The sequence below is a fragment of the Eretmochelys imbricata genome, chromosome 1, assembly GCF_965152235.1.
Source record: "Eretmochelys imbricata isolate rEreImb1 chromosome 1, rEreImb1.hap1, whole genome shotgun sequence".
Classification (NCBI taxonomy): Eukaryota; Metazoa; Chordata; order Testudines; family Cheloniidae; genus Eretmochelys; species Eretmochelys imbricata.
The window spans coordinates 8,303,639-8,321,978 of NC_135572.1; the positions used below are offsets into that span (position 1 = coordinate 8,303,639).

The 18,340-nt window shown below is 45.2% G+C and overlaps 1 protein-coding gene across 1 annotated transcript in view; it reads left to right on the forward strand.

Moving 5' to 3' along the window:
- The first annotated feature begins 5,611 nt into the window (after positions 1-5,611).
- Positions 5,612-18,340, forward strand: part of LOC144267384 (sodium-dependent proline transporter-like) — a 44,887-nt gene continuing 32,158 nt past the window's right edge. Inside the window, exons 1-3 of the mRNA XM_077821358.1 lie at positions 5,612-5,905; positions 8,499-8,655; positions 12,827-12,966. Of these exons, the coding sequence (XP_077677484.1) occupies positions 12,880-12,966 (87 nt within the window). The 5' untranslated portion in view covers positions 5,612-5,905; positions 8,499-8,655; positions 12,827-12,879. The remainder of the gene's footprint in view (positions 5,906-8,498; positions 8,656-12,826; positions 12,967-18,340) is intronic.

Here is an 18,340-nt window from a genome sequence, read left to right on the forward strand (position 1 = left end):
TCCCAGCCCCATCACTCACCCTTGCTTGGCGAGTCTTCAGTTCTGATGAAAATAACTGTCAAGCGTAGAAGTTGGGGGGCACCCGGGCTGTGCAGAGGTAGGGAAGGCCCCACTTCCGCTAGCCATGCTACTGCCAAGGCATTTCCCCCAAGGCTTGTCGGCACAGGGAAATTGACTTAACTTGGCTGTTCCACAGTACTCATTCTGCTATGCCGGAATAACAATTCCACTCTAATTTAGCTAATCTGGAATAATTACCCCATGTGGACATTCTGTTCTTGAATAAAAATGATTTAATTCCAGAGTATCATAGAATCAGAATATCAGGGCTGGAAGGGACCTCAGGAGGTCATCTAGTCCAACCCCCTGCTCAAAGCAGGACCAATCCCCAACTAAATCACCCCAGCCAGGGCTTTGTCAAGCCTAACCTTAAAAACTTCTAAGGAAGGAGATTCCACCAGCTCCCTAGGTAACGCATTCCAGTGTTTCACCGCCCTCCTAGTGAAAAAGTTTTTCCTAGTATCCAACCTAAACCTCCACCACTGCAACTTGAGACCATTACTCCTTATTCTGTCATCTGCTACCACTGAGAACAGGCTAGATCCATCCTCTTTGGAACCCCCTTTCAGATAGTTGAAAGCAGCTATCAAATCCCCCCTCATTCTTCTCTTCTGCAGACTAAACAATCCCAGTTCCCTCAGCCTCTCCTCATAACTCATGTGTTCCAGCCCCCAAATAATTTTTGTTGCCCTCCGCTGGACTCTTTCCAACTTTTTCACATCCTTCTTGTAGTGTGGGACCCAAAACTGGACACACTACTCCAGATGAGGCCTCACCAATGTTGAATAGAGGGGAACGATCACGTCCCTCGATCTTCTGGCAATGCCCCTACTTATACATCCCAAAATGCCATTGGCCTTCTTGGCAACAAGGGCACACTGTTGACTCATATCCAGCTTCTCGTCCCCTGTAACCCCTAGGTCCTTTTCTGCAGAACTGCCGCCGAGCCATTCGGTCCCTAGTTTGTAGCGGTGCATGGGATTCTTCCGTCCTAAGTGCAGGACTCTGCACTTGTCCTTGCTGAACCTCATCAGGTTTCTTTTGACCCAATCTTCTAATTTGTCTAGGTCCCTCTGTATCCTATCCCTATCCTCCAGCGTATCTACCTCTCCTCCCAGTTTAGTGTCATCTGCAAACTTGCTGAGGGCGCAATCCACACCATCCTCCAGATCATTTATGAAGATATTGAACAAAACCGGCCCCGGGACCGACCCTTGGGGCACTCCACTTGATACCGGCTGCCAACTAGACATGGAGCCATTGATCACTACCCGTTGAGCCCAACAATCTAGCCAACTTTCTATCCACGTTATAGTCCATTCATCCAGCCCATACTTCTTTAACCTGCTGGCAAGAAAACTGTGGGAGACCGTCTCAAAAGCTTCGCTAAAATCAAGGAATAACACGTCCACATCTTTCCCCTCATCCACAGAGTCAGTTATCTCGTCATAGAAGGCAATTAGATTAGTCAGACATGACTTGCCCTTGGTGAATCCATGCTGACTGTTCCTGATCACTTTCCTCTCGTCTAAGTGCTTCCCTCTCTCTTTGTTAGCCCGTCTCTGCCTAGCACTCCTCCTTGGAACACCATCCCATGGTCAAAGAATCCAAAGCCTTCTCTCCGACACCACCTGTGTAGCCATTCATTGACTTCCATGATTCGACGGTCTCTACCCAGGCCTTTTCCTTCCACGGGGGGGTGGAGGGGGGACTGGATGAGAAGACCACTTGCGCCTCAAACTCCTTTATCCTTCTTCCCAGTAATTACTCCCAAATAATTACTTCCAAATCGAGTATTCTGGAATAAAATCACTTTTGTTCGGGACTAGTGTGTTCACCTGGGGGAGTTGTCCACACAAAAATATTAAATCAGTTTCCTTTTATGTCCTCCCTTTCATCTGTAAATTAATCCAGAACTAAAGCAGTTTTTCCACTTCCCCAGTAGATGGCATCACTAGACTACTTTTTCTACCATCCACTCTCCCAAAAAGATCTTACTATTATTATGCATTTTTTGTGTTAGGCTACTACCTGTTGCAGATACCTGTCTCTCTAGGCCACTGATCAAATATGAGGGACCCAGGTTACTAGATATCGTGCATGCGTATAACAAAAAATTGTCCCTCACTATCTAGAGCCACATCTATACTACAGAGACTAGAAGCATAGATACAGTGCTGCAGCTATATTGACATAACCTTGTAGTGTAGACGCAGCAGTGATGTAAGGGGCTTTTCCATTGTAGGAACACCACCTCCCTGAACGAGGGTAGCACCTACCTGTGTCTACACCTGGAGTTACACCTGCATACCTATATGGCTGCATCATCCAGGGGTGTGAATGTTTCACATCCCTGAGCAATGTACTTATGTCAATGTAAATTTTAAGCATAGAGCAGGTCTAAGAATAAGATGAGACAACAGTTTAATCCAGATTTCAGAGTAACAGCCGTGTTAGTCTGTATTCGCAAAAAGAAAAGGAGTACTTGTGGCACCTTAGAGACTAACCAATTTATTTGAGCATAAGCTTTCGTGAGCTACAGCTCACTTCATCGGATGCATACTGTGGAAACTGCAGAAGACATTCTGCATCCGATGAAGTGAGCTGTAGCTCACGAAAGCTTATGCTCAAATAAATTGGTTAGTCTCTAAGGTGCCACAAGTACTCCTTTTCTTTTTGGTTTAATATAACAAACAGCTGCAAATAATGAGGCCGTTATGATAGTGTCTAAGGACTATGTAATTAGCAGCAGTCACAGAACTTCAGCAGCCTAACAGTTACCAAGCATTTAGTAGGCACCACAGCGTAGGTTGGTTTTAATAAGCGCACATCTTCACTGGCAGCATTAAAGCACTGCCACGGTTAAAAAAACCACCTCCACGCGGGGCGTAGCTCCCAGCGCTTGTGCACTGTCTATGCTGGCACGTTACAGCACTGAAACGTGCAGCGCCCGGGGGATGGTTTTTCACACCCTAGAGTGAGAAAGTCACAGCACTGCAAAGTGACAGTGTAGACAAGCCCTAAGAGATGTAAAAGAGGCCAATGTGGTTGCTTTGCAGTTTTTCACAGTCAGCTGCTCTCATGCAGAAGGAGCAGCGTGGGAGAAAGATTTTTGCAGCTGCATTTCGAATGGGTATAATGGCTTTGTTTTGGCTGGAGATGTGGGCCAGTGTTTGAGGTGGAGGCTCCTTAACTGTTTCCATCACCTGTTTGCACTGACTTCTTTATATTTATCCTGAATGTAAGGTGGCAGTTACACCCCACCCATAATAGCAGGGTTTAGCCCGACCCATAACATTTGTCATATACTGCACCTTTCATCCAGAAGACAACATGCTGTTTACTAATTCTATACAGAAATCACTTCTTCTACCTTTGAAAGGCAGCCAGCTCTGGGAGGAAATGCAGCAGCTGCTTAACAAGGTTATGCAACTCCGTAAGACAGGAAGCTGAGGAGAATGCCATCATGCAAGGAAAATTAAAGAGGCAGTATGTAACACCACGGTTCAAACAAAAATTGCCCTAGGAGCTTTAGTGTTGGGACCGCAATTACTCATTTTTTTCTGGAAAATGAGCTGCTTGCAGCAGAGGGTGCTCCTTCGCTGCACATTAGGGCATCGGTTCAGTACTGACTCAGACCAGAAACGGCCAGCTACTGCCTAACCAGCACTATGATACTCTTGTCAGGTCTCCCATTTAAACAGTAGCCCTGCTCAGGGGGGTAAAAGCTACTAGGAAACACACACAGCTACAAGTCTTGCAGTACCCTAATATCAAGGATGTGAAGAGGGAATTTCTTGGAACTGATTAGGACATAAAGCAGAGCGGGTTTCAGAACCTGCAGTGGTATGTTTTGAAGAAGTAGGTCTCGGAAAGGTCTGCTGTGGGGAGAACACAGCCTGGTTCCGCTGCAGCCCATGCTGCGCTCACTGGTCTTTCTCCCGGTTGCTTTCTTGGGCCTCCTTTGAGTGTCTCATAGTAACTGACACGGCTGATTTCTTTGACTAGAACGTGAATGGGTTAAACCGTGATGGAGGAAGCCAGACTTCTCCTTCTGGGGTGTGACTGTGACTGGATCTGAAAGATAGAAATTAAAAAAGAAGCTTCACACTCTGAGGTGACTTTGGAAGGAAATTAAGCAACCAAGAGAGGACTTCCTGGCACTGGTGTGTTACCTCCCAGCTCACTGCCTCCTTGGTAGGGAAACTATAGGCAGGAAAGAGCTTCTGCACAAACAGGTTTCAGAGGAGCAGCCATGTCAGTGTGTATCTGCAAAAAGAACAGGAGGACTTGTGGCTCCTTAGAGACTAACCCATAGTTATTCATAATGATAGGTTTCAGAGTAACAGCCGTGTTAGTCTGTATTCACAAAAAGAACAGGAGGACTTGTGGCTCCTTAGAGACTAACCCATAGTTATTCATAATGATAGGTTTCAGAGTAACAGCCGTGTTAGTCTGTATTCGCAAAAAGAAAAGGAGTATTTGTGGCACCTTAGAGACTAACCAATTTATTTGAGCATAAGCTTTCATGAGCTACAGCTACCGATGAAGTGAGCTGTAGCTCACGAAAGCTTATGCTCAAATAAATTGGTTAGTCTCTAAGGTGCCACAAGTACTCCTTTTCTCATAGTTATTCTCTCGCTGATTTCCACAGTAAAATGTGTTCAGTCTAACTAGGCTCTTTCTACCTACCAACCCTGCAGATACAACCTGGGTTTGTGAACAACTGAAATCAGGTCCTTTCTGTTGCACACCACTGTCAACTGAACTCAAGGTTTCTGGATAATGACCATGGGTGAGGTGGACTAGAACGGAGCTCAATAGTAAGAATGTATTTCTTCCAGTAAACAGAACACATACAGCATGATCAAAAGAAACACCCGGTACCCCCAACTCCCATAGACATTCATGGAAATTCTAGTTTAGCCTATATAGGTTCTTTTGCTGTGTTGTGAACACTCAGCACTTTGCAGGATCTGGCCTGTAAGAAGAAGGAAGTATAGGTTCCTGATTTTCCACGGCCTATTTATTTACATGCTTACGTCCAGTCAATCTCTGTTATGCAAAACACTTAAGCATCTGCAATGGGGCTGTTCAGAATGATCAAGTTTTGCTGTGGAAATCAGTGAACCTAACAGCTGTGTAAAATGGGTGTAAAAACTCTACCATTCTAGACTCACTTGACAGCATTTTGCACAGGCAGAATTGACTACATGGGGTGCAGGGTGATGGAGAATCAGGTCTCAGCTACTTTTGGAGCTTTGGGGGGGGGCTCAAATCCTGCTTGCTTTACTCACTAGACTTCAGTGGCTCTTGTCACAAGGGTTTGGCCCTTGGGCAGTCATGTAACCGTAACCCTGCTACGGAAGATGCTGCAAAGTGGAAGTTACCACAGTAGCCTAAGGCAGGTCTCTTCTCTTGCTTCATTTCCCTCCAACAAAACAAGTTTGTATGGCCAGTTTCCTTTTTTCTCATGGACTACTCAGTTTAGATTGTCATCACACCACAGAGAAGGAGGTTTATGTATGCAAGCAAAGTGGGGGACATAAAAGTCATTAAGATACACAGGGTTTTCAGCTGAATGGAAGATTTTGTGATGGGGGATTTTGGATAAACAAGTTTTTCAGATGAAAGTTGTTTGATTATTATTTTTTTTTAAATTTTGATCTGTTCAGTTTTCCACATCTTTCAGCCTCCCAGCCATGGCTGCTGGGACTAGACTTGGATGAAATGGACACTTTCTGCTTTTCAGGATTTTGCTCCACTGAAAAAAGGTTGTAAACAATGGCATCTAGATACAGAATTGTGTGAGATTGCTGCAGAGCTCCTGAAATGCCATGGAAATGTACGTATGCAAGGCAGACTCAGAGAAATGAACATGGTGTTCTGGGTTGGGCAGTAAATGGGCAGAGAGCTGCTTGTGGCAGGGAAGTAGAGACTTAGGAGAGATCAGATATTGACATTCACTGCGATGTATGGTGATGAAAAGGGATAGATAAAAACAAGACCAGGGAGATGAGCAATTAGCTGGAGCCAGAGAATGGAAATGATACGGAGCCTTTCAGGGCTACATCACTGATCAAAGTTAGCTCTGTTCCAATGGTAGTTATTGTCTGGTGATTGGCCTTTGTCAAAGAAGGTGATGGCCTCAGTCCAGTCCCAAATGGACAGGCATTTACATCACGGAAAACACCAATTGCCCTGCTGGTTGGCATACTCAGCAAAGAGCCCAAGGGCTGAATAGACCTGAAGACTAAAACTACCCCCTCACCCCTGCCCCGCTGGGGATGGTACAGGAGAAGCTACCCCCTCACTGTCTGTGTTGCATAGAAGCTGTGGATGAGCAAAGAACGTTGCTGTCCAAGGGCGGCCAGTCTGGCACCTTTCGCCCGCGCTAGAGTCACATCAAATTTATTTTAAAAAAAAAAGATCATTTTAAAAGAGCGAGAGGCTGAAAGTTAACGAATCACAGGCATTGTCAGATTGTGGGTTCCTCTGACCTGTGTATCGTGACCAACGCTGCTGCTGCTCGTGGCCTCTGGCTTTGCCCAGCATGTGGAGGTACTGGTCAAACTGCTGTCCTCTGCTGGTTCTTTTCCTCCCCAAGAGGCTATTTAACTTGGAGGGGGCAGAGGGCACATGCACTGAAAACAGGATCAGTTTTATTCCCTCCTCTCCCTTTCTCTATGTTCCTCACTATCCCTCTTTCTCTCTTCTCCCCTCCCCCCCCCACCCCACCCCCCCCGCCCCCGCCTTCCTTGGTATTTCCTTACATGTCCTGTCTCACAGTGCAGCCCCCACATCCCATACTGGGGAGTGAGGGTTGTAGTGATTATTCTTCCAGGGCTTTAACGTCAGTGGGATGTGCTGGTAAGTGTAACACATGTAAACCCTGGGATACCCATAGACTGGAGAAGGGAATAGCTGAGAGATCTAAAACAGTGGTTCTCAACCAGGGGTACATGTACCCCTGGGGGTAAGCAGAGATTTTTCCGGGGATACATCAACTCATCTAGATATTTACCTAGTGTTACAACAGGCTGCATAAAAAGCACTAGCAAAGTCAGTAGAAACTAAAGTTTCATGCAGACAATGATCTGTATACGATACACTGAAACGTGTAAGCACAATATTTATATTCCAACTGATTTATTTTATAATTATATGGTAAACATGAGAAAGTGAGCCATTTGTCAGGAATAGTGGACTGGGACACTTTTGTATTTTTAGATCTGATTTTGTAAGCAAGTAGTTTTTAAGTGAGGTGAAACTTGAGGGTACCCAAGACAAATCAGACTCCTGAAAGGGATATAGTCATCTGGAATGATTGAGAGCCACTGGAAAACACAGGTTTGAAATGCCCATGGTTTGTGGGGTCAGTTTGAAATCCCGGCAATGTGGCTCAGCCCTCAAATGAAATGAGTTCCAGGGAGTTTGCTGTACAAGACCATAATTACTAACCTTTGGCAGAATTTGATTTGTTTAAATATAATTTCAGCAGATTCTATCAATGTTTAATTTTAAGCATTTTTTATTTTTATCGATTTAAATTTTAGCAGTTGGACAAAATTATGAGGTTTCAGCTTTTTTATCAATGTAAATGTTTACAGTTGCAGGAAGGTATGTGGTCATCAAACATTGTGGGCAGTGGGGGTCAGGCAGTAGTTACTTAATGACAGTAGATGTTAAGATTCAAAAGTTAACGCCTTATAACTTTGGAATACAAATTTTCAACAACACATGTCAAAATATACAAAGTAGATATCCTTAAATCAAGCTCTCATAAGTTTTCAAGCAGCATTTTTCACACTTAACCTATTTGTAAAAATTGTTCATCAATTTCTATTACTGACATTTACTAATAACAAACCCAGCCTTCCAAGCCTAGTAATAACTGAGGTCTTATCTGCTCTGCATTGACATGCAGGATGGGGGCCTGATTTTCAGGGATGCTGAGCACCTGCAGCTCGCTTTGACTTCTGCTGGAGTTGTGGCTGCTTTTGAAAACCAGGCTCTGTGTCAACCTAATGCTATAACTCTCTTGTAATGAACCAAACCGGGCACTAGAGGTCACTGATTGAAAATGAAAAACAATCAGAAAATTCATTAGTACTCTGGAAATGAAAATAAAAATTAAAACTCAGAGAGAAAAGCTAACACATTACACAAAGATTAAAGGGGTTGAACCCCATCCTGCAATAAGATTTGGAGACTTCGAGAGAGAGAGAGAGAATCCATCACTTCCCATGGTAGTTTGTTCTAGTGGTTAATCACCCCCACTGTTCAAAATGTGTGCCTTATTTCTCATTTGAATTTGCACCAGCAAGCAAATCTTTAAGGCCTTTACATCAACCCAGAGGGAGCAGAAGCTCTGGGGAGCTGAGATCCAGGACTTCTGAATTTTTATTCTAAAGTTTCTTTCCATTTTACTTCAACAGGAAAAAGAGAGAGAGAAGGAGAGACAACAAATAAATTGGTGGAAAGTAGTCAGACTTGTTCTGCAGTGACATGTGCTTTCCCATCGCCACCCATGCTCTGCTCCCCAGATCGGAGCTGCCCTGCAACTTTTCAGTAGCTCCAACATTTGGATTGCAGGTAGGTGTCTGTGGTGAGTCTTGTAAGCCTACACCAGGCCTTGCACATCTGATAAAGGACATGCATAGTTCAGTGCAGGGAAATGTGCAGAATGGGGTCCTGCTTTATGTAATGTACATTTTAAAGACACATTGTTTTTTTAAAATGCACAGTTGGTGTGGTGTGCATGTGAGACTGACCTCATTCAATGCATGCCATGTCTCATTCATGGAACCCTTTCTGTCTGCCTATCTGGGTGTTTGTTTACTACCTGAGTGGCTTGTATGATGTGCAGGTAGTGAGGCAAGGCTCCTCAATAGCTCTCATCTCATTCACTGCCCATCCTGTGAGGGACACAGAGAATGAGGCAGGGTTCTGTGTAAACCCCCTAAGGTAAAAAAATCACCTGGGTGTTACTATGGCACAGAGGGAGTGTCTCCCTCCTATGGACCTTGTGAGGGACATGGTGGTGTGTGGCTTTTTCTCTGTTTTTTTAAAAGAAAAAACCCTAGGAAATTCCATTTAAAAAACTAAATGAGCGTTAAGTAGGCTTGGAAAAATTAAATTTTTATCAGTAAATGTTAATAAATGTCAATTTCATTGTACATACACAGACAAAGCAATATTTCCAATTATCACAATCAAAATCTACAAGGAGGCAAAGTAAGCAAAATGCTGCCTGAGAACTTATTAGAGTTTGATTTAGGGAGATTTACTTTATATATTTTGAAATGTGATATTGACAATTTGTGTGTCAACAGTTCTAGAGCTTTCGCTCTTTGAATCTCTATGTCTACTGTCCTTAAATAACTATGGTCTGATACCCCGCATAATTTCCCGCAGCTGTGAAAATTGACATACATACACATTTAAAGGTTTCATAGTAGCAGCCGTGTTAGTCTATATGCGCAAAAAGAAAAGGAGTACTAGTGGCACCTTAGAGACAACCAATTTATTTGAGCATAAGCTTTCATGAGCTACAGCTCACTTCAGCGGATGCATTCAGTGGAAAATACAGTGAGGAGATTTATATACACACAGAACATGAAAAAATGGGTGTTATCATACACACTGTAAGGAGAGTGATCACTTAAGATGAGCTATTACCAGCAGGAGAGCGGGGGGCGGGTGGGGGGGGGGGAGAAAACCTTTTGTAGTGATAATCAAGGTGGGCCATTTCCAGCAGTTAACAGGAACATCCGAGGAGCAGTGGGGGGTGGGGGAAATAAACACGGGGAAATAGTTTTACTTTGTGTAATGACACATCCACTCCCAGTCTCTATTCAAGCCTAAGTTAATTGTATCCAATTTGCAAATTAATTCCAATTCAGCAGTCTCTCGTTGGAGACTCGTTGGTCCAAACTCAGCCTGGACCAGTCCACACAAGAGATCCACTTCCTGGACACCACGGTGCTAATAAGCGATGGTCACATAAACACCACCCTATACCGGAAACCTACTGACCGCTATTCCTACCTGCATGCCTCCAGCTTTCACCCAGACCACACCACACGATCCATCGTCTACAGCCAAGCTCTGCGATACAACTGCATTTGCTCCAACCCCTCAGACAGAGACAAACACCTACAAGATCTCTATCAAGCATTCTTACAACTACAATACCCACCTGCTGAAGTGAAGAAACAAACTGACAGAGCCAGAAGAGTACCCAGAAGTCACCTACTACAGGACAGGCCCAACAAAGAAAATAACAGAACGCCACTAGCCGTCACCTTCAGCCCCCAACTCAGACCTCTCCAACGCATCATCAAGGATCTACAACCTATCCTGAAGGATGACCCAACACTCTCACAAATCTTGGGAGACAGGCCAGTCCTTGCCTACAAACAGCCCCCGAAACTGAAGCAAATACTCACCAGCAACCACACACCACACAACAGAACCACTAACCCAGGAACCTATCCTTGCAACAAAGCCCGTTGCAAACTGTGCCCACATATCTATTCAGGAGACACCATCATAGGGCCTAATCACATCAGCCACACTATCGGGCTTGTTCACCTGCACATCTACCAATGTGATATATGCCATCATGTGCCAGCCATGCCCCTCTGCCATGTACATTGGTCAAACTGGACAGTCTTTACATAAAAGAATAAATGGACACAAATCAGATGTCAAGAATTATAACATTCATAAACCAGTCGGAGAACACTTCAGTCTCTCTGGTCACTCGATTTCAGACCTAAAGGTCGCAATATTAGAACAAAAAGACTTCAAAAACAGACTCCAACGAGAGAATGCTGAATTGGAATTAATTTGCAAATTGGATACAATTAACTTAGGCTTGAAATAGACTGGGAGTGGATGGGTCATTACACAAAGTAAAACTATTTCCCCTGTTTATTTCCCCCCCCTCTACTGTTCCTCAGACGTTCTTGTCCACTGCTGGAAATGGCCCACCTTGATTATCACTACAAAAGGTTTATCCCACCTCCCCCCCCCCCAGCTCATCTTAAGTGATCACTCTCCTTACAGTGTGTATGATAACACCCATTTTTTCATGTTCTGTGTGTATATAAATCTCCTCACTGTATTTTCCACTGAATGCATCCGCTGAAGTGAGCTGTAGCTCACGAAAGCTTATGCTCAAATAAATTGGTTAGTCTCTAAGGTGCCACTAGTACTCCTTTTCTTTATACACATTTAAAATGTTTCAAAATAAACACTGATATGATCCGTTTAAATTAGTAACAGTTCTGCTAAGCCTAGTGTTCAAGCTGCATGGCGAAGTACCCCAAAAGTAGGAAATATTTGCCTCTATTCATTTGATACAGTCTACAAATGCATGAACATGTGTTAGTTCCGACTAGACAATGTACACTGTTTTCTGCAGCCTAGAAAGAGCAGTGTATTAGGCAGTGGCTCTAAAGGACACCATTGTGTGTCTTGTATATAAATGCCTTTTGGACTCTTTCTGGCAGGCATAAATTATTACCCATGAGAATCTCAATGTTCTTTTAACATAATGTTTTCAGTGACGTCAATATTAAGATGCATCTGCGAGGGAAGTGTAGCTTAGTGTGAGATTATTATAAAGGAGGTCTTTGAGACGCATTCCTTGGTTCTGGAGATAAGAATAGCAGTACCTGATGGGCAGCTAAATAAATTTCTGCCTGCGAGCTTCTGCCCATGCTTAGGTCAGCCTGAAAGTTGTAAACCGTTTCAAAGAGTTTCCTGAGGCCGGAACTGTTCGGAACAGTCCATTGAGGAATAGCTCGTCACCCCCTACATATCCCAAAGTCTGTTCACTAGTGTGTGGGACCGTGAGGGTGACGTTACCTATCTAGTGTAAGTACTTACATGGCTCCTATTATTGTAGCATCTCAGCACTTTACAATCTTTAATGTATTTATTGTCACAACAACCAGTGAGGGGGAGGTAGGACAGGGCAATTATCCAAACTGAGGCAAACAGACACTAAGGGACTTGCCCAAGATCAGATGGGAAATCTGGGGCAGAGTAAGGAGTTGAACTTGGGTTGCCTAAGTAAGGACTTGAACCTGCACCTTCTTGCATACAAAGCAGAACATGTCCCCCATTCCGCCAAGCCCAGGAGATGGGGAGTCAGGTTGAATTTTGGGGACAAGTGATGGGTTGGGCCCATCCTTGGGGAGTGCTGAAGGGTACAGTTTGGCTTGCAGGGACATCTATGAATCTTTGCCCCTTTCTCCACATTGATCCTGACACTTGGTTGCCCCCAGGGGTGGTGAGTGATGTGTAATTAGCACTTTGACAGCATTGCACATTTGCAAAGCACTGAACAAACATTAACGAATTAATCCTAATTAGCAAGTTGTGTTCCTGGTCCCTGCCAAAGGTGGGAGATGCCCATAAGCAAGTTCCTTGGGACAGGGACCATGTCTCTTCACGTGTCTGCAAAGCACCCAGCTCCTTAAGATCTTCCCAGGCAGGCAACAATAGTAATTCAGCCTCCCGCTGTGTGACATCTCCCTTATTCCCTTGCCTGCTGCATGCACAGAAAGGGACGGTGTCTCTTTAAGCTTGGGGAGCGCTGCCTTGCCTGAGTGAGGGTGGGTTCTGGTTACTGTGAAGAATCCCAGGTGACATGTGAGGCTAAGGGGCGGGGCTTCACCTGGCCCCCAGGTGAGAGTGATATGGGCTTCAGTTCCCTAATGTCTGTCTTTCTTCCTGCCTTGCTGTGGCTTAGGCTGTAGTAGGTTCTTCCTCTGCTGGCTCCTTTCATTCACCCACAGTCTTGGAATGAAGCTGTTCCCTGAACAATGGGCCACCGAGGGTATAAGGCAGAGTGACTTCCTGGAGCAGGAAATGCCTGCAACGGTGATGCCGGTGAGTATAGCCGGGCTTGGGCAAGGACTCTTACTTTCTTCCCGTCTAGGTGTCCGGGGATGGGGCTGTGAGTCTCTGATTATCTCCAGACTGGCAGCCCCAGGGCAGGCTTCCCCACCTGAATCATGACTTGGGAGGGGGAGCTCTCGAGGCCCCATTCAGCTGGGATCACTCCCTGTTGAGATTTGAGCAAATGTCTGAGACATCCCATACACGCACCTACTTTCACCTGAGCACCAAACTTTCCAGTTCTTCCTCTCCGGGTGTTGGCTGGGCTTGGCTTGAACTTGTGACCTAAAGGTGACAGGCTCTCATCAAAAGTCATGCAGTTCAGAGCTGCAAAGCTGGCTGTGTGTACTTAACTCCCCTTGCTGTTACATTTTGTAGCTCCTACCATAAGTAGGGTTCTCTGGCACCCCCGTCCCCACTAGCCTGTAGCAGGCAGCTACAGATTCCAATCTTGGTCGGTTACACGGGTAGATTTGGAGTGATGACTCTATTTGCTTTAGCAGAGTTACAGAGATTGGAATCTGGCCCACTAATAGCCTTAGTTCGGGATTTCCTTGGAGGGATTTTGTGTGTATTTAATCCCTGAAACATCTTTAAGATAGTGTATATTGCATATGGTTACAAAGAATCCGAGATCAAAAGGTTTAAGTAAGATCATTTATAATCTTAGGAGTGTAGCTTTATAGTGGTGGTCTTTCCTATTTTTGTGCTTCTAGTTCTATGGTAGTTTAGAATTACAATCCCCCAACAGAGGAGCGTAAAAACTCATAGACCATAAATCCTATCCAGATCTTGCCCATCCTTTGTCTGGAACAGGGTTTCCCGCACTTTGCGTGACTGATGTGGCGACACTGACAACTTGCCAGGTGCATAAAAGTTTCACCTAATGCAGGAAATGAAACAGTTTCCACCTGCCTTCTCCTTTAATACGAGGGAGAGACCTGTGGGTAATATAACTCCCAGAATGCAGTGCTCTCTCTTGATCTAAGTGAGCTGCACCAGACGCTCTCCACCCACTCATTTAGTCTGACTTGCTGCATGCATGCAGGAAAGACTGTGGCTGGTGTATTTCCCATACATCAGACGCAGTTGATACACCGTGGCCAGCACCTTGATGCCATTGAGCAGATGTGACTAATGTATGCGGCTCCCAGAGTGTCTGTGTAGGAGACTGAAATAGACAGAGCTCTCTTCCTCTTCTTGCCTTTGCAGCCCTCATGTGACTAAGCGTGTGATGCTGTGGGTTTCGTGTGACAGGTGGGTTAGCAGCGCAGGGTCCACAGAGGCAAATATAATTTACTGCTCAGAGCTGCCATCCTGGGCCTTTTGGTTCTGTGCAGCTGGGTTTCCGTGGGACCCTGCCATGGGTGTTAGTCATGTAAAGCTGGCCTATCTGAGGGAGCTGCAGGCTATGCTGGGGTGTGGCTGCCCTTTCAGGTTTCTGGCAATTGCTCTTGTGTTGCTGCACCACAGAGAAAAGAAACAGGGCCCTGTCATCAGCACTGGTCCTATCACAAACAGCACAACTGCCTGCAGGGGGTACCATGTGGGTCAGCCCCATCTCCGCTCCTGATAAGGGGGCCGGGATGTGGAATGACAAACTCCTGATCCCACACCCTCTTCCCATACACATGTCCCCTGTTATCATGGCTAACGGCAACTCTCTGATCTCCTACCTCCCCCCCCGGCCGTAGTCTTTGGGGCACTCTTGCCTGTGGTCCTGCCCATTGCAGAGCCCTACTTGTGACTCAGTGCAGGCCTCCTGCTGAAAGTGATCAGGGTTTTGCTGGGCAGTACCAAGTGATGTCACCCAACCAAGGGCGCTGGCTTAGCCGGCCCTAGTGTGTTTACCGAACACAGAGATGATAGCTATGGAATTGAGATAACTGCACAATAACACTATGAAACACAGAGTGCCAGCCTGGGTGTAATGAATATGCCACTCGGTGGCTCAGAACGGGCTCTGTCTGCCTCTCTTGTTAATAGGGCCAGGCCAAGAGCGCCAGTCTCCATCACCCACTTGTTAGATTTCAAAACAAACACCTTTGTGCGTTCTCTCACACTGCCCCACAAGCCTGCAAGGCCCTCCCTGTAAGGGCCCACAGACCGACCTCACTGTCTGCTTTCAAATCTCTCCACAAAACTCTCCTTTGCCGTGAGGCCTCCAAAAAGATGGCTGGTGTCCTGAGCCCACTGCCAATCACACAGAGCAGGGTGGCCTCGTTGTGCTCCCCTATCGGTCTGTCTGTCATCGCTTGTGTCAAGGTTCCTCCCCCACTCTGAACTCTAGGGTACAGATGTGGGGACCTGCATGAAAACCTCCTAAGCTTACTTTTACCAGCTTAGGTTAAAACTTCCCCAAGGTACAAATTAATTTTATCCTTTGTCCTTGGAATAACCACTGCCACCACCAAACTCTAACTGGGTTTACTGGGAAACGTAGTTTGGACACGTCTTTCCCCCCAAAATCCTCCCAACCCTTGCACCCCACTTCCTGGGAAAGGTTTGGGAAAAATCCTCACCAAATTGCATAGGTGACCACAGACCCAAACCCTTGGATCTGAGAACAATGAAAAAGCATTCAGTTTTCTTACAAGAAGACTTTTAATAGAAATAGAAGTAAATAGGAGTAAAGGAATCACCCCTGTAAAATCAGGATGGTAGGTACCTTACAGGGTAATTAGATTCAAAACATAGAGAATCCCTCTAGGCAAAACCTTAAGTTACAAAAAAGACACACAGACAGAAATAGTCATTCTATTCAGCACAATTCTTTTCTCAGCCATTTAAAGAAACCCTAATCTAACGCATACCTAGCTAGATTACTTACTAAAAGTTCTAAGACTCCATTCCTGTTCTATCCCCGGCAAAGCAGCATACAGACAGACACAGACCCTTTGTTTCTCTCCCTCCTCCCAGCTTTTGAAAGTATCTTGTCTCCTCATTGGTCATTTTGGTCAGGTGCCAGCGAGGTTACCTTTAGCTTCTTAACCCTTTACAGGTGAGAGGATTTTTCCTCTGGCCAGGAGGGATTTTAAAGGGGTTTACCCTTCCCTTTACATTTATGACAGCTTGTCTTTGACCGTGAGCTTTTCGGGGCACGGCCCATCGTTTTGTTCTGTGTCTGTACAGCGCTTAGCACAATGGAGTTCCTGCTTCTCGACCAAGAACATAAGAACAGCCGTACTGTGTCAGGCCAATGGTCCATCTCACCTAATATCTTGTCTCTGACAGTGGCCAGTGCCAGGTGCCAGACTAGGGCTCCTAGGTGCTAAGATAATAAAAATAATAAATTCAAGGTGTTCAGAGAGATGGGACCCCCTTTCTCCCCTTATGAATTTCCCCTTGATACAATGCTTTTTAGACATTGTCTGTCCATGTCTGGAAGGCAGGCAGGTGCAGCCTCTTACTAGAGTTCCGCTGGAAGTAGGTTCTCCCTGCTGACTATTTAAATTGTTTGTACAGAAATAGCAGGGGCCACATCATATACAATAATACACGTATACTAAACGCACATGACTGCTCAAGCTATGAATGAGATGCTCTGTTCCATGACTAGACACTTTTATGGTCTCCATAGTATCTGAAAAAAGAAAAGGAGTCCTTGTGGCGCCTTAGAGACTAACCAATTTATTTGAGCATGAGCTTTCGTGAGCTACAGCTCACTTCATCAGATGCATACCGTGGAAACTGCAGCAGACTTTATATATACACAGAGAATATGAAACAATACCTCCTCCCACCCCACTGTCCTGCTGGTAATAGCTTATCTAAAGTGAGCAACAGGTTAGGCCATTTCCAGCACAAATCCAGGTTTTCTCACCCTCCACCCCCCCCCCCCCCCCACAAATTCACTCTCCTGCTGGTGATAGCCCATCCAAAGTGACAACTCTTTACACAATGTGCATGATAATGAAGTTAGGCCATTTCCTGCACAAATCCAGGTTCTCTCACTCCCTCACCCCCCTCCAAAAACCCACCCCCATACACACACAGACTCACTCTCCTGCTGGTAATAGCTCATCCAAACTGACCACTCTCCAAGTTTAAAACCAAGTTAAACCAGAACATCTGGGGGGGCGGGGGGGGGGTAGGAAAAAACAAGAGGAAATAGGCTACCTTGCATAATGACTTAGCCACTCCCAGTCTCTATTTAAGCCTAAATTAATAGTATCCAATTTGCAAATGAATTCCAATTCAGCAGTTTCTCGCTGGAGTCTGGATTTGAAGTTTCTTTGTTTTAAGATAGCGACCTTCATATCTGTGATTGCGTGACCAGAGAGATTGAAGTGTTCTCCGACTGGTTTATGAATGTTATAATTCTTGACATCTGATTTGTGTCCATTTATTCTTTTACGTAGAGACTGTCCAGTTTGACCAATGTACATGGCAGAGGGGCATTGCTGGCACATGATGGCATAATTTGCAATGCCCCTCTGCCATGTACATTGGTCAAACTGGACAGTCTCTACGTAAAAGAATAAATGGACACAAATCAGATGTCAAGAATTATAACATTCATAAACCAGTCGGAGAACACTTCAATCTCTCTGGTCACGCAATCACAGATATGAAGGTCGCTATCTTAAAACAAAGAAACTTCAAATCCAGACTCCAGCGAGAAACTGCTGAATTGGAATTCATTTGCAAATTGGATACTATTAATTTAGGCTTAAATAGAGACTGGGAGTGGCTAAGTCATTATGCAAGGTAGCCTATTTCCTCTTGTTTTTTCCTACCCCCCCCCCCCCGCCCCCCCAGATGTTCTGGTTTAACTTGGTTTTAAACTTGGAGAGTGGTCAGTTTGGATGAGCTATTACCAGCAGGAGAGTGAGTCTGTGTGTGTATGGGGGTGGGTCTTTGGAGGGGGGTGAGGGAGTGAGAGAACCTGGATTTGTGCAGGAAATGGCCTAACTTCATTATCATGCACATTGTGTAAAGAGTTGTCACTTTGGATGGGCTATCACCAGCAGGAGAGTGAATTTGTGGGGGGGGGGGGTGGAGGGTGAGAAAACCTGGATTTGTGCTGGAAATGGCCTAACCTGTTGCTCACTTTAGATAAGCTGTTACCAGCAGGACAGTGGGGTGGGAGGAGGTATTGTTTCATATTCTCTGTGTATATATAAAGTCTGCTGCAGTTTCCACGGTATGCATCTGATGAAGTGAGCTGTAGCTCACGAAAGCTCATGCTCAAATAAATTGGTTAGTCTCTAAGGTGCCACAAGGACTCCTTTTCTTTTTGCGAATACAGACTAACACGGCTGTTACTCTGAAACATAGTATCTGAGCTCCTCATGTATTAATGAGTGAGTCTTCACAACACTCCTATCGGGAGGGACGGGGGGCGGAGGGGAAGGGTCATAGA